Source organism: Tachypleus tridentatus, chromosome 13, assembly GCF_004210375.1.
Source record: "Tachypleus tridentatus isolate NWPU-2018 chromosome 13, ASM421037v1, whole genome shotgun sequence".
Lineage (NCBI taxonomy): Eukaryota > Metazoa > Arthropoda > Merostomata > Xiphosura > Limulidae > Tachypleus > Tachypleus tridentatus.
The window spans coordinates 109,098,978-109,112,936 of record NC_134837.1 but is presented as its reverse complement, the minus strand read 5'-3'; the positions used below and the strand labels follow the sequence as shown (position 1 = coordinate 109,112,936).

Below are 13,959 nucleotides of genomic sequence, written 5' to 3'. Positions count from 1 at the left end.
TTTCCTGTTCGTGCGTTATCTTCTTCCATTTTTATTAATTAAGTTTCGCTCTTTGAGTGAATTGTAATTTTTTTATACATGTGTCTATCATTCCACGTTTTTAGTCCAAATGTAATTACAGAACTCCGAATTTATACTTTGCCTGTTACGAAAGCTTATGTCTCAACCAACTTGAAGACAGAATCTTAACCACAAGTAATAAGTATTTAGAGCCCACGAGCTTGTGACAAGTATGTCATTGTCAACATTATAGGTGTATTCTATATACGCGGTTAAACAATTTATTTCAAATGTCCAAAGTCACACTGTTGGAGTTGATTAATGAGTTTTCATTGCACACAAGATCTTGTTAGGGTAGATTACATAGAAAATACGAACAATTTACGTGTTGCTTTGAAAAGTTAATAAAGTTCTAAACGACGAAGATTCGTGCTTTGTTTATTAAGTATTATTCTAAAACCTAAGTCATAATAAAAATTTTAGTCATCGTGGAACATAAATCAACCTGCCAGTCTTGTAGAGAATGCATAGTAACAAATATAGTGTCAGTTACTGTGTTAGATATTTGAGAATTTACGTCTTCAGAGCTATAGCTACTTTTATGATGAGTTTTATAATAAGTAAACAGAAATTCTATGTGGAACGAGTACTTCTACAGCTGCTAGTTTCTGCTGAAGAACACGCCGTATGATGCGAATTAAGCCTAGTTATTTTACTACATTTTTATTATTTTTTTCCGTAAAGATCCCTGCTTTTATCTTTCATAATTTATTTAAAAAACATAGCTTTCACTAGACCCGTCATGGCCAGGTGGGTTAAGGCGTTCGACTCGTAACCTGAGGTCGAATCCCTGTCACACCAAACATGCTCGCACTTTCAGCCGTGAGGGCGTTATAATGTTACGGTCAGTCCCACTACTCGTTGGTAAAAGAGTAGCCCAAGAACTGACGGTGGTCAGTGATGACTAGCTGCCTTTCCTCTAGTCTTACACTGCTACATTAGGGACGGCTAGTGCAGATATTCCTCGAGTAGCTCTACGCGAAATTCATAAACAAACAAACAAGTTTTCACTAAAGGTTGAAACGCGTGTGGTTTTCTTATAGCAAAGACAGATCTGGCTATCTGTTCTCTCCACCAAGGGGAATCGAACCCTTGATTTTAGCGTTTTAATCCGAAGGCTTACCGGAGGACAGGTTGAAACGTATAACATAAAGTGACAAGTAACCCTGCCTTTGATTACACATAAATGAAGGATGGGGTTAGCAACAAAACTGTTTTTTCTGAAAAAAGAAACTGACAATAAAGTTATAATCCAAAACACTTTAGAAGATTTTTTTAATGTTTATATTTAATCAGATTTAAGTGAAATGAATTTATATATATATACATACCAGTTATTTAAAAGACTTTGACAATCGTATGATGACTTGGAGTTATAATACAGTTTTGGTTCTCTACAGGTGGTGGATCTTCTGGGCCGCTGCACCTGTCCTTCTCAGTTTCCAATGATCAGAGTATCAGAGGGTAAATACAGGATAGGTGACACTAAGATTTTGATCTTTGTTCGGGTAAGTTAAGTTAGATTGAGTTTTGTATTATTATTATCCTTTACCTCTGTGTGTTTTTGGTTTTAGCAAGATTAGATTTATTTTATTTCCTCAGTTTCTTTGTTCGTGAAAGTCCAACTAATTCTTATATATAGCTTTAACGTAACATTATATTTTTACTTTATATGTAATAAGAACTATATCTTTAACAAAATGTTTTTGTATGTATAACGTTATTTGTTTAGTGACTATGTAGGATGTACTGTACTGTTTTCTACTAGTATGTGCCTAGTTAGGTTAACTGGTCTTTATACATATTTGTGTAGTTATCGAAGTCTCTTAAAACTCCAAGGATTCATAACTCTCTTTCATTTCTACACTTTCCCTTTTTTTCTCATATTGTGCACCCAACTTTTTATAAAATAGATATTTCACGTACGTTTGTTCAATATGAAGATTCAGTCTTGTTCATATACAGGGCACTTCGACACAAAAATCGAACGTTTTATGTGGGGTCCAGTGACTGCATTTTTCTGAAATGAGGGATGTTTATCTTATTATTCTATCAATAGACTTCATCGATAATTAATATCCAAGTTATCTACGATAATATAACCGAGATTTATTCCGAGATTTCACATCGATTAGATTATCAAGAGTTTTATTTTTAATAATATTCTACAGTTACTTTTAGTGTTTTTTATTTTTAAGATATAAGCAGAATTTGCATACATCTAATTATTATTTGCACATTGATATATAAATTCATGGCCTCATAAATGTTTTATTATTCTTTATTTATTCTAAACTGTCATGTTTACAACAGAATAGTTATTGTTATAGACGAGTTAGATAAAAATACCTACAAATAACTAAATATAAAGTAAACTGAACAACATAACTATCGAGTAAAACAATTTTATGAGCAAATAACTAGTTAAAATGACGTTATAATGTGACGATTAATCCCACTATTCGTTGGTAAAAATTTAACTTAAAAGTTGGCGGTGGGTAGTTATGACTAGCTGCCTTCCTTCTAGTCTTTTACTGCTAAATTGGGAACGGCTAGCGCAGATAGTCCTGGCGTAATTTTGCGCGTAATTGAAAACATATAAACGAACTGTGGAGGAATGTCTCCAATTGTTCATCGAAATGGTATTTTAAATATCTCCTCAGTAGGTCTTCAGAACTTTACAACACTAATACAGTGTTGTTGTTTTTATACATATATGACAACATCTATGTAATGACCGAGTCATAAGTTATAGGAATGTCTTTAAATATCATAGCAAAGTATTTACATTTCTTGTTCTTGTTTTTCATTATATGATAACTCAAAAACCAAAACAATGATGTCAATGATAGTAGGTAGTACTAATTATTATATCATGATTTTAGTGTTAAATATGTTATCATTACCCTTGAAGTTAGCTTTTTTACAGAAATTTGGTGTTCCTTTAAAAAGTGTAAGTATATGGTGAAATTAGAGTTACCAGCCAATAGTAGATAAGTAGTAAATATTACAGTTGGAACGTCACTGTATTTAGAACTTGCCTATAAATAGAACCTTCCTATGTCTATGGAAACATTGCATAAAAGAACAAGCAAACAAGTAAAGAAAAACTTTCTAAAAAGAATACATGAGTAAATGGCTAATAAAATGCTTCAAAAGCATTGCAAACAAGATAGTAGGAAATGCATTTGCATCATTGCTATATAATAAGTCAAGCAAGAATTAACATATAACAATATATTTATATAACTATTCATTCATAACTAAGTTTGATTTATCCTATTTTTGTCTGTTAATATTCTGTTACACTGTTTGCCTGTACCACTACGTTGGGATGACACAAATATTATCCCTACTATCTTGTTCGCATTCTTTGTGAAATATTTATTTTAGCCATCTTTGCATCTACTCTTTTTTTTTTTTTGGTAAAGGTTTTTCATTTCTTGTAATATACAGTCATGAAAGCGCGAAGCCCTAGACCGTGGCTTTGTGTGCCATATGTGTTTAATCCCATCTGCTCATATAGAGTAAGCGGTGCATCTCAGAGTTTAAAACGTGAAATTTACCAAGGTCAGAAGAAAAAGGAAAGATTCTTGTATTTTCATAGTTTAGCAAGCATCCAATTCAAATTGGAATGAACAAAACAAGTGTAATTTTTTAGAGTGTGATTCTTATAATATGTTTAATGTATACGTAAAAAGCTTGTGTCTGCATTGATTAGGAGTTAAAGAGGACTGCTAGCCTCGATATTCATTTATAAATGCATCTAGACAACAACAAATATTGTGATTTTCTTACATTTCTTTGTTTACCATAAACTATGTCTTATTTCAAAAACCTTGTTTTCAAATTTCTACATATATCGCACGCTATGTCTCTTCATAAGGATTTAAAAATGGAACAGGCGATAAATAAAGATTTAATTTCTGTACTGAAATATAGTTGATGTCTTGGTCACTAGATGGCAAAAGAGATATTATAGCTTCCTTTTACATTTTTCCAACACTTGTTTTAGGTTTGATATGTGCGACTATAATAAATGTTGCTTTAAAAAAACAAAAATGATAATTACGTTAACTGGATATCTGAGAATTTACTTCAATTTTACCTATATATTTCAATCACTTAGCGCATGATATACACATATATCTTATTAAATTAAACACAGACGTTGTATATATATATATATGTATATAATATCACTTACTGGGTTAATTATAAAATTAGATATCAAATTCTAGGTTAAATGTAAATATGTATATCGCTTACAGAAACAAACATTAACATCGTATACCATTTATTAGGTTAAACATAGATGTACAAAATTTACTGAACTGATATAGATATTATACACAACTTCTTGGTTTAAATATAAATATTATACGTTACTTATTGATTTGATATCGATATTATACATTACTTACTGGTTTAGATATGAATATTATACGTTACTTGATGGATTAAATATATATATATATATATTATTATTCAACAATTTCTATAGTGATTACAAAAGTTATTAGTGAACGTTATTTACTTGGTCAACGTTTCGATGTCCTGCTGCATTTCTTTTTTATTAAAACCTTTTTCGTGGACTCGTAGTCCTTCGCCTACACATACTTTTAATTATAATATTATATATTATTGTAACACGGGATGGTCTAAATTTATTTTGCTTTATGGAGTATTTTATCAGTTAAACGAGCAAACGCTTTCTTACTATTATAAAATGCTATTAAGCTAAAACACTAGACTGGATAATTTAAATCAGAGTTTTGTGTTTTCTCAATTTAACACGATCCTTGATATTACATATTAGGTAACTTATGAGGAAAGGTAGCGTGAGGGCACTGCTTGTTCACAAGATCAATCAGTAACCTGTAAAACTAAATAAAACCATTCCAACTAATTGTGAAAATATATTATATGGTTAATACATTTACAAAAAAAGTTTAGGCTTATTAATTCTTTTTTTCTGCTCAAGATTCTTCGTAATCATGTGATGGTTCGTGTGGGTGGAGGTTGGGATACCTTGGAACATTACCTCGACAAGCACGACCCATGTCGGTGTAAATCAGGTAAAGCTTAAATGGCAATCGTAGTTGTTCTTCTTAAGATCGTTTTGTTTCAGCAAAATATTGAGTAATGTACAATCTGTTAAAAGTATCGTGTATTTTGTTTTTAACACATTGCGTGTGCGGCTGTACGAAATGTTACAACAACTTAGGTTGTTGTTCGACTATTGTTAAATAAATGAGCAGATTTTATTTACACCAAACTTCAGCAACCTGTTTGAAAAAAACAACCTAGTTAACAACACCACATGCTTTAAAGGTATTGTATATGTGTACATATGTGTATTTTAGTAAAACATGGCAATCATATTCTACAGAACAAACATTAAATACGTCTAACAGAATTAAAATTCCTCTTTAATTCAAACAAAAAATTATTAAAAGGAACGACTCGTAAATAATAATTTAGGCCACAAACATCTTTTAATTTGGTAAAAACAATCGAATCTCACATGACTCATGAATACCGTACTACAACGTTTGAAATGTGGACATATAAAACGCGGTTCTAGATATCTAGACTATAATTCGTAATTTAAATTGACTTTAGTTTAAATAGTTTTTTGGTCTTCAGCATGCTAATAACATATTTCGAACATCATATTTGCAGGGTAATTTTACGACTTGCGCGAGATAACAGATAAGTTAATACAGTACACGTGTGTTTGGTTGTACGACATGTGGATAGAGAAATACACAATATAGACGTGTTGATTGTGCAAAATGTGTATATTGCAGTATTGGTGCGTGAATATGCAACATATGTGAGAATGTGTTATTCAAAATACGAGAGTACTTTGGACCATGGTGGGTGTATGGTGGGGAATTATTCAAAATGTATCTGTGATTATAATGCATGGAATGTGGTGATAATACAACACACCAAGATGGAAATTATACATGTGGTGGAGGGAATTACATAATGTACGTTGGAGACGGTAGTATCTTTGATAGCTCCACGAGTTGTCCGCGCTTTACATTAAGTTAATACAAATAGTTTTAGAGAAACAAAAGTCACTCACGTGGATCACTTTTATTATCTGTTATTAATTTATTGCAGGACATAGGTTTTCGACATCAGCGAAATTGACTATTTCACCTGGAAAGAATTCTCCTCATATGCAAGTTACTTATAGTCGGTTGGTATATTTGAACTTTATTATATAGTGTACTATAAACGTTGATTTTGGATATTTGTCTAACATAAACATGTATTAAGAACTAAAGCAAATCAAAACCTGCATGATTAAATTCACACTAACAAACCTAAATCTCTGACACATGAATCGTCGTTTCCCGGTGGTATTTATGCGGACTCACAACGCTAGAAACCAGGTTTTGATATCCGTGGTGGGCAGAGCACGGACAGTCCATTGTTTATCTTTGTCCTTAACTTCAAATAAATATGACTCGTAATGAAGTTTTAATAAAACATATTTGTAGGGTTATCAGCAAATCATTTCATCAAAAAACATATTCTTTGTAAACGAATCGGGATTAGCCCAGTGGTTATCTGCTCGTACTGTGAATCCGACTCCAATTCACTATTGTGTCAGGCAATCAGTTCAAAATGAGGCCAGCTGTATTCTATTAGCTTTGCATTAAAAAGTAGATAAAAATTCTTTTTAAACACACAATAATTAATTCAAGTAGAACTATAGCTCCACATACAACGTATCTGTATTTCATTTTAGCTTAAAAATGTGTTATAAAATATTTATTTTAATCGTTGTTTTCAAGTAAAATTTGATGAGAAGCAACATTCTAAACATTGTTAGTGATGCAAGTATAATATAAATGTATGATATGATCTATCTACAAGAAACTCTAGCGTTTCTAGTTTAAGTGTTTACTGAGAAGTCAAGCATCAGTTTGTTTTGTTCTGAGTTGCAGTGTAATTCTCAATAAATTTGTCTTATTTACTCAGACCTACCGAGCCAAACATTCCTGGATCCAAACCAAGAAGTCTTCCTTCGTCTCCACAGACACGTCATCGAATACTGAACACGATAGTTCCTCGCTTTGATAAAAAGGATACGAACGACTCGCTAAAATATTCTTATCTTGACAACGATTCATCGCCTGGCAGTTGTATTGAAGATATGAGCAAACTATGTGGACGCTTCAAACCGACTCAGGTGAACAATGCGGGACATCTCGACGTCGAAAGGGAGAAAAAGTGGGCCTCATGTAAGGTAACGAAAATGGGAAGGAACGGAGAAGAATCTAATTTTGACAGTAGTCTAGTAAATGGATACAGTTCTCTACCTTTAGAGGTTGAATATTCAAGAAGACGAATAAGTGCTCCTCAAGAATCTCGAAACTCAAAGTGTTGCAAGATTTTAGCTCCTCGACCAGGTGTTAAAACAGTATTTTTAAATACGCCTAACCAAATTCTGAAAACAGTAGATATAAAGGAGAACTTCGAGAACATGTACCCTAGTAGGGTCATCAACAAACAATGTGTCCTTCCAGTAAGTAATAATGGTCCAGTGTTTGATAATAACAAAGAAAGAAGGTATTCTGACTCCATAAGTTATCCACTTGATGTTACGAAACGTCGCCCTCACAAAGACGAAGCCACAGAGAATGGGTTCTTATTAACCAGAAATAGTCTAAGAAGACATTCTTATAGAGCCCCAAGGACTTCCAATTTTGAAACTAAAATTGATCCTGGCTACAAAACATGGTCATTTCGTCAGCGCTCTCCTAGGGTTCCCCTTAGTACAGATATTTTTCAACATGAACCACAAAGATCCCAATCACTTGTAAAACCCCATGTTCCCAGAGCAAGAGGTACCGACTTTATCACTACCCATACCCTGCAGAAGCAGACAGCCAGTAAAACATCCCTACTGTCTACAGATAAAATGCAAAAACTCTTGAAGGACGTCAACTTTGATACAGACCACGACTTTCTCGCTGAAATGGAAAAATTTATTGAAAATTATAAGGCAAAAGTAGAAAAGAGATTGAATGAAGAGCAAGCGTCAAATTTTTCTTCTAACGTGTATCAGAAATCAACAAATTCTGAATCAGATCTTCCTGACGAAGAACATTCCAGCCATAGAACCTGTTTTCAACAGGCTACGCCGCCCAAGGCAAGATCTCAGAGTATTGGTTCTTCTAAGATCCCAATGTCCGTCAGATACTATAAACGAGAGTGGTAACTTTAGGTGTTTTGTTCTAAATAGGTGTTAAAACGTAGTACAGGTTTTTGTCTGTGACAGTCAATCTTGTGTTAATGTATATGTATATATATTCGAAATATATTGTCAACAATAGATATATATAATGAAAACTGTTTACTATTCAGGTAGAAGCGAAATGTCATCGTTTAATTCTATCATACTGGACAAAATGTTAGATATTGTATATTACGAGTTTTACCACATTAGAATTCTTAGACTACAACTACAACCATGATGTGTATTGGACATGAGTCAACTTAATACTAAATGTACAAACGATGATTTGTAAGCATGATGTAGTGATTTTTTTATTTTAGAGAACATACTAAATGTGTGAACAGAAAATTTGTCATCTTTAGTGTCTGTCAATTTATTATTATTTAGCGTAAACTAGGAATCAACTTGTCAGGATTTTATTTCGCCTCAAATTAAACTGTTTACAAAACAAATAAATAAAGAAAACTACAAAAAATTCACTTTTTGCTTATATGACATAAATAGAGTTTATATTGAATATTGAACTTATACTTTAAAATAATCTAACCAATTAGAATAAGATTTACGATGTTATATTCCCGTGTTTGTAAACCTAGTTCGGAAACTCTACACTCTAGTGAGACACTTTATTATTAAAAAAATGTGAGGAACTAATTAACATTGAATAATACACAAATTTACATATTGTGATTTTTATATACTTTAACATTACCGAAGTAAACGAACAGAAATGTTTAAATCTATAGTTTTGTAAGCTGAACTCTCGTATCATTATGGTGTTTTTGCTTCGTTAACTATCATTTAAAAATATATATTTGTAAATATTTCTTGTCTTTTTTATCACTCTTTTGTTTGAGATACAGTAGTCCACATTTTTCGTAAAAACAAATAGATTAAAAATAATTTTATGCCATTATATAGGAGGCATCATTGTTTGAGTTTATATGTTCAAACTGAGGTTCCTTAATTTACGCCTGTAACACGTTTTCATTTCTAAAAGATATGACGTCATTAATTTAGCCTACAAGTTTAACAGAAAACCAAGAGTTGATAATTGTGACAAGTATTATCTTCATATTAAGTTATTATGATAACGTTATATGAACATGTAAGTGGGACTTTCTTAAAGTTCATAGTCACCGTGTTCAAACATGTAGGGTGGGGATTACCAAGTTGTCACTAGTTCAAGATACGTGTTAAATGTACAAGTAGGTGTTGTTTTTGTTTTCGTAACGAATGAGGTCACCTACTCTGAAATTAGGGGTTGAAAATTTAAAAAAAAGGATCCTTTATTTGTTAATCTTGTGTGTTGCTATTAGTAACGTCGAGATTTACCAGAAAATCAATAAAAAATCTTAATTAAACTATATGGAAGGTTTACCTTCCAGTAATACAAAACCACTGATTTATTGCAGGCCTCGCTCTAGTTTACTCTCCTTTGGGGATAGGAGTAATACTGGAAATTTTGTTGGTTTAAAAAATATCATACAATGCTTATTTTTTATTTTTAAATAGATAATACGATCTTAAAACCACTTATGTGGGCCAGAATGAAACTTAGGAGTGTATTGCTCACCTCAGCATCACACAAGATCGACTCTAGAGGGTTGTACAAAGATAAAAAGATACGCAGATATCCAAACAGCAGAAATACTACACATTTAAAATTTTGTTGTTCTTATTTCTAGAGGAAACAAAACACGTAAATTTAATGAGTAGACTTTTATCTTTTAACATCGCTTCGTGTATTCAGTCCCATTTTCTATATCTAACACTTTCCATTTTGTGTATTTTTAATATTTTTACGAAATAATCAAGATAATTTGAAATCAACGTGCATGTTGTTTTGATTCTCCTGGTACATAAATAACTGAACAGAAAATAAGGCTTCCTGTTTTATACCAAGTTGAGAATTATTTTAGGTGATTAATGCTTCTACAACATTCTGTAGCACACATAAATATACTGATGTTTGAAACTGTTCTGTAAACACTGCAGTAGTATACAAATATGTAGTAAGGTGTTAAACATTATCACGACGTGTTAGACTATTCTTTGGTAAGCAGAAATAAATCAATTTAATATGGTGTTTCGATTTCAGGGTATCAATCACGTTTTCGTGAACGCTCGTATGAAGTTCTATGGTTCATGTTTTGAATGGAATATTCATTATTACTTTACAGTATTGTTCTTTGAAGGCTGGCATCGAATTGATAATGTTAATATCATACGATTAAGGATGAAAAAGCATATTAATTTAGAGGATTTTGTGTTCTTGGTTGCTAATTAGTTGGTTGGTGTAAAATAGCTATGCTCCACTTACCATGTGTATCGAAACTCGATTTTTAACGCAATAAATTCATCGCCGAGCCAGGGGAAGGGGATACTTCGGGTTTTCACAGACGTGTTAGTTTTATGTCTTCAAACTATAATTAGCTTGGACAAATAACGTTAATATAATAACAAAAAAGAAAAGTTTTATACAATTTGCTAGATGCGAGTGTGAACGTTTTTTCGAATATTAAACAGAGAGTTTGAAATGTATTGATAACATTACTTTGCTCTGTCTTGAATTGCTTCGAAGGTGAATATGTACACGTTTATATACATAAGTAACAAAAAAAAACATTTTGTAAATGTAAAATGATGATACAGACAAGAATATCGGGATGACACAATTATACACAGATCATCCCTACATGACTTTTAATATTAAAATTTAATTTTGCAGTGTAAAATGCATATTTGCCTTTAATATTACTGCAGTTGCAAGATATATTCTTAACTGTTGGTATGCAGTTTGTTTATCATAATACCATGGTCATGTCAGAGTAGGCGTCAATGTAGTGTAACTAAAATATTAGGACTTAAGCACAAAAAAAAACAAGTTGAGGCAAACGTGTCTTGACTATTACAGACTATTAAGCCTCTCGCTACGAGGTCGGTCGAATTGACTTGTTTTGTGACTCTTCCCCTGAATGAAAGTTAGTTTATATTATGAATTGGCGTAATAAAATTATATATTATGTCTATAGATTGTTTTATCTCCCTTATTTCATACATAATATAGAGGTTGACTCTCTAAAGACATCGATTGTGTAGTACACCAAGCAATGAGTAATCTACATATTACAGTCATCTAATGCTCATCTATGATTAACGGGTAGTCCCTTACGCTTTACCTTCAAGGATAATACTAACATCGTTTACACCACAATTACGACTTTAAAAAAAACTAATACTAGTTATTACGACTAAGTGATGAGATCGTGCACTGCCCAGAAACACACACAATGGATTTATATTTAAACTGACATTTTGATAAAGTAGTTGTAGAGTTATCTCAATTGAAACAAGAAGAAGAAAGATTAAGAATTGGGTGAGTTGGTCACTTTCTGGTTTGGTATCATAACGATGGTTTTTTCCTTGTTTTTGGACTTCATGGGTATAGAAATAAATTCAAGTGAGTGGCAATCATCTTTTAAAATAAAACCCTGTCACTGTTGATTTTTAGCATACATATTTTTAATGTCTAGTAAGTACTTTGGCCATCCCTACATATAGAGTCTACCTTCCTGTGATATATATTTAAACAAGTAATCTCAGACATAGTTTTCAATTAAATTACATTAAACGGTAGAAAGCTGAAAGAAAGAAAACAATACTGATCTTACTGTAGGGTGGTATTAGAGTAAACGGGTGTGAGTGCTTCCCCCTCCCAGTGGCTTAGTAATAAGTGTTAATGTTTATAACACCCATAAGGATGTAGGAATATTTTAGTGGAACATAAACTAATGATTTGTGTAAACAGCAGAAGTTTTGTTATTTTGACTGTGTGTTTGTTTATTTTTTGTTGTACTAAATAATTTTTACTTTGATTGAAACCATATTTTGGAATGGATATGTTTAGTTGTTGTTTTCTTATATTACCCTTCAACCTGTTTTGGGTTTTTCTTTCGTAAGGAATCTTATTATCTATATAATTTGTGCGATTTATGTTTCGTTTATAACTACTGCTTCTTCCAGACTGGATAAGAAATTAGCACACATTGACTCTAGTCAGCCTTTTTCACACGTTTTGATAAAGGGGAAAGCTGGTTAGTCAAAACGCAGAGCATCTTTCGACTCATTTAGATACTGACTGGTATAGCCTACTGTCATATAAATAAAAAACCTCTATCATTACACCAGATCTTACTTCAGGCAATAACCATATACAGTCTTCCACCAGTAGATTTCACTCTGAGTAATCTTCACATAAAGTTGTTTATGGCCAGTAGATTTTATCCTGAGAAATGACTATCATCAGCATATTTTATTTTGAGTAAGATCCACATAAAGTATATGACCAATAGATATTACCATATGTAATTTCCATATACAGTCTCTTACCAGTATATCCTAATGTGTATAATGTACATATAGAACCTCTAACCAGTAAATTTTACTGTATGTAATGTCCGTATACAACCTCTTACAAGTAGATCTAACTGTGTGTAATGTACATATAGAACCTCCATCCAGTAGATCTTACCTCGTCATATCTATGTACAGTCTCTGACCAGTAGATCTTACTGTATGTAATGTGCATATATAGTTTCTGGTCAGTTAATCTAACTTTGCATAACGTCCGTATACAATATCTGACCAGTTAATCTAACTGTACATAACGTCCATATTCAATATCTGAACAGTTAATCTAACTGCGTACGACGTCCATATACAATCTCTAACTAGTTGATGTTACTGTCTGTAATGTCCATATACAGTTTGTGAGCAGTAAATATATGTATAACGTCTTTACAGTACTATGTGTAATGCTGTTATACAATGTCTGATGAACAGCTATTACCATGTTCGTGTGTTTTTGCCAGTAGCTCTTAGTGTAATGTTTATATACATAGAGCGTTTAATCATACAACTTTTGTTATGTATAGTGTTCTGATACACTATCTGCCAGCAACTCTTATTTGTTTAATATCGTGATATATTCTCTGATCATCAGCTTTTAATGTTCCTGTATATATATTACTATGTGCCACTATACAGTTACCTGTCATCCACACTTCGCTCTTAGTTGTCTCCTAATATAAAGAACCCAATATGTGAACAGTAAGTCTATATTTTTATATATGTGTGTTTAGTTGGTGTTTCTTTCTCAACGAACAAATAACTCGTTGGTTTGGTGTATGATTTGTAACTTTACCAAGGCTAATAAAGTCAATATTACTAGAAAAATAAACTATATGCTATTGTTTTTCACATTAGAACCTTTATATTATTTTATGTTATTTTTACATTATAACGTGCTATGAATTTATACTGCATTTATCCAGCGTATTCATAAAGCCGGAAGTAATTCTTCCACTTTTCTGTTGTTGTTTTTTTTTTGTTGCTGTAATTCACAGCATGGTTCTTCATCCTGTAGGTTATTTTAAATTTTGAAAGGCTGGTTAAAGATTCGATCATTTTTCCATCGCTCATATAATAAATATACATAACTGTAGTAACTTAACAAAAACGAAACAAACGAGTTTCTTTTCTTTACAGACTGTTTGAGGGATGTTAAACGGAATCTAATCCTGAGAACTCAACCAAAACTGAGGTACTGAATATTTAGTTTAAGATAAACCGAA

General features: G+C 32.1%; 1 protein-coding gene across 1 annotated transcript in view; it reads left to right on the top strand.

Moving 5' to 3' along the window:
- Nucleotides 1-13,565, top strand: part of LOC143239409 (uncharacterized) — a 39,862-nt gene extending 26,297 nt beyond the window's left edge. The window contains exons 2-5 of the mRNA XM_076480438.1: nucleotides 1,461-1,568; nucleotides 5,045-5,138; nucleotides 6,196-6,274; nucleotides 7,063-13,565. Coding sequence (XP_076336553.1) covers nucleotides 1,461-1,568; nucleotides 5,045-5,138; nucleotides 6,196-6,274; nucleotides 7,063-8,305 — 1,524 coding nt within the window. The 3' untranslated portion in view covers nucleotides 8,306-13,565. The remainder of the gene's footprint in view (nucleotides 1-1,460; nucleotides 1,569-5,044; nucleotides 5,139-6,195; nucleotides 6,275-7,062) is intronic.
- The last annotated feature ends 394 nt before the right edge of the window (nucleotides 13,566-13,959 follow it).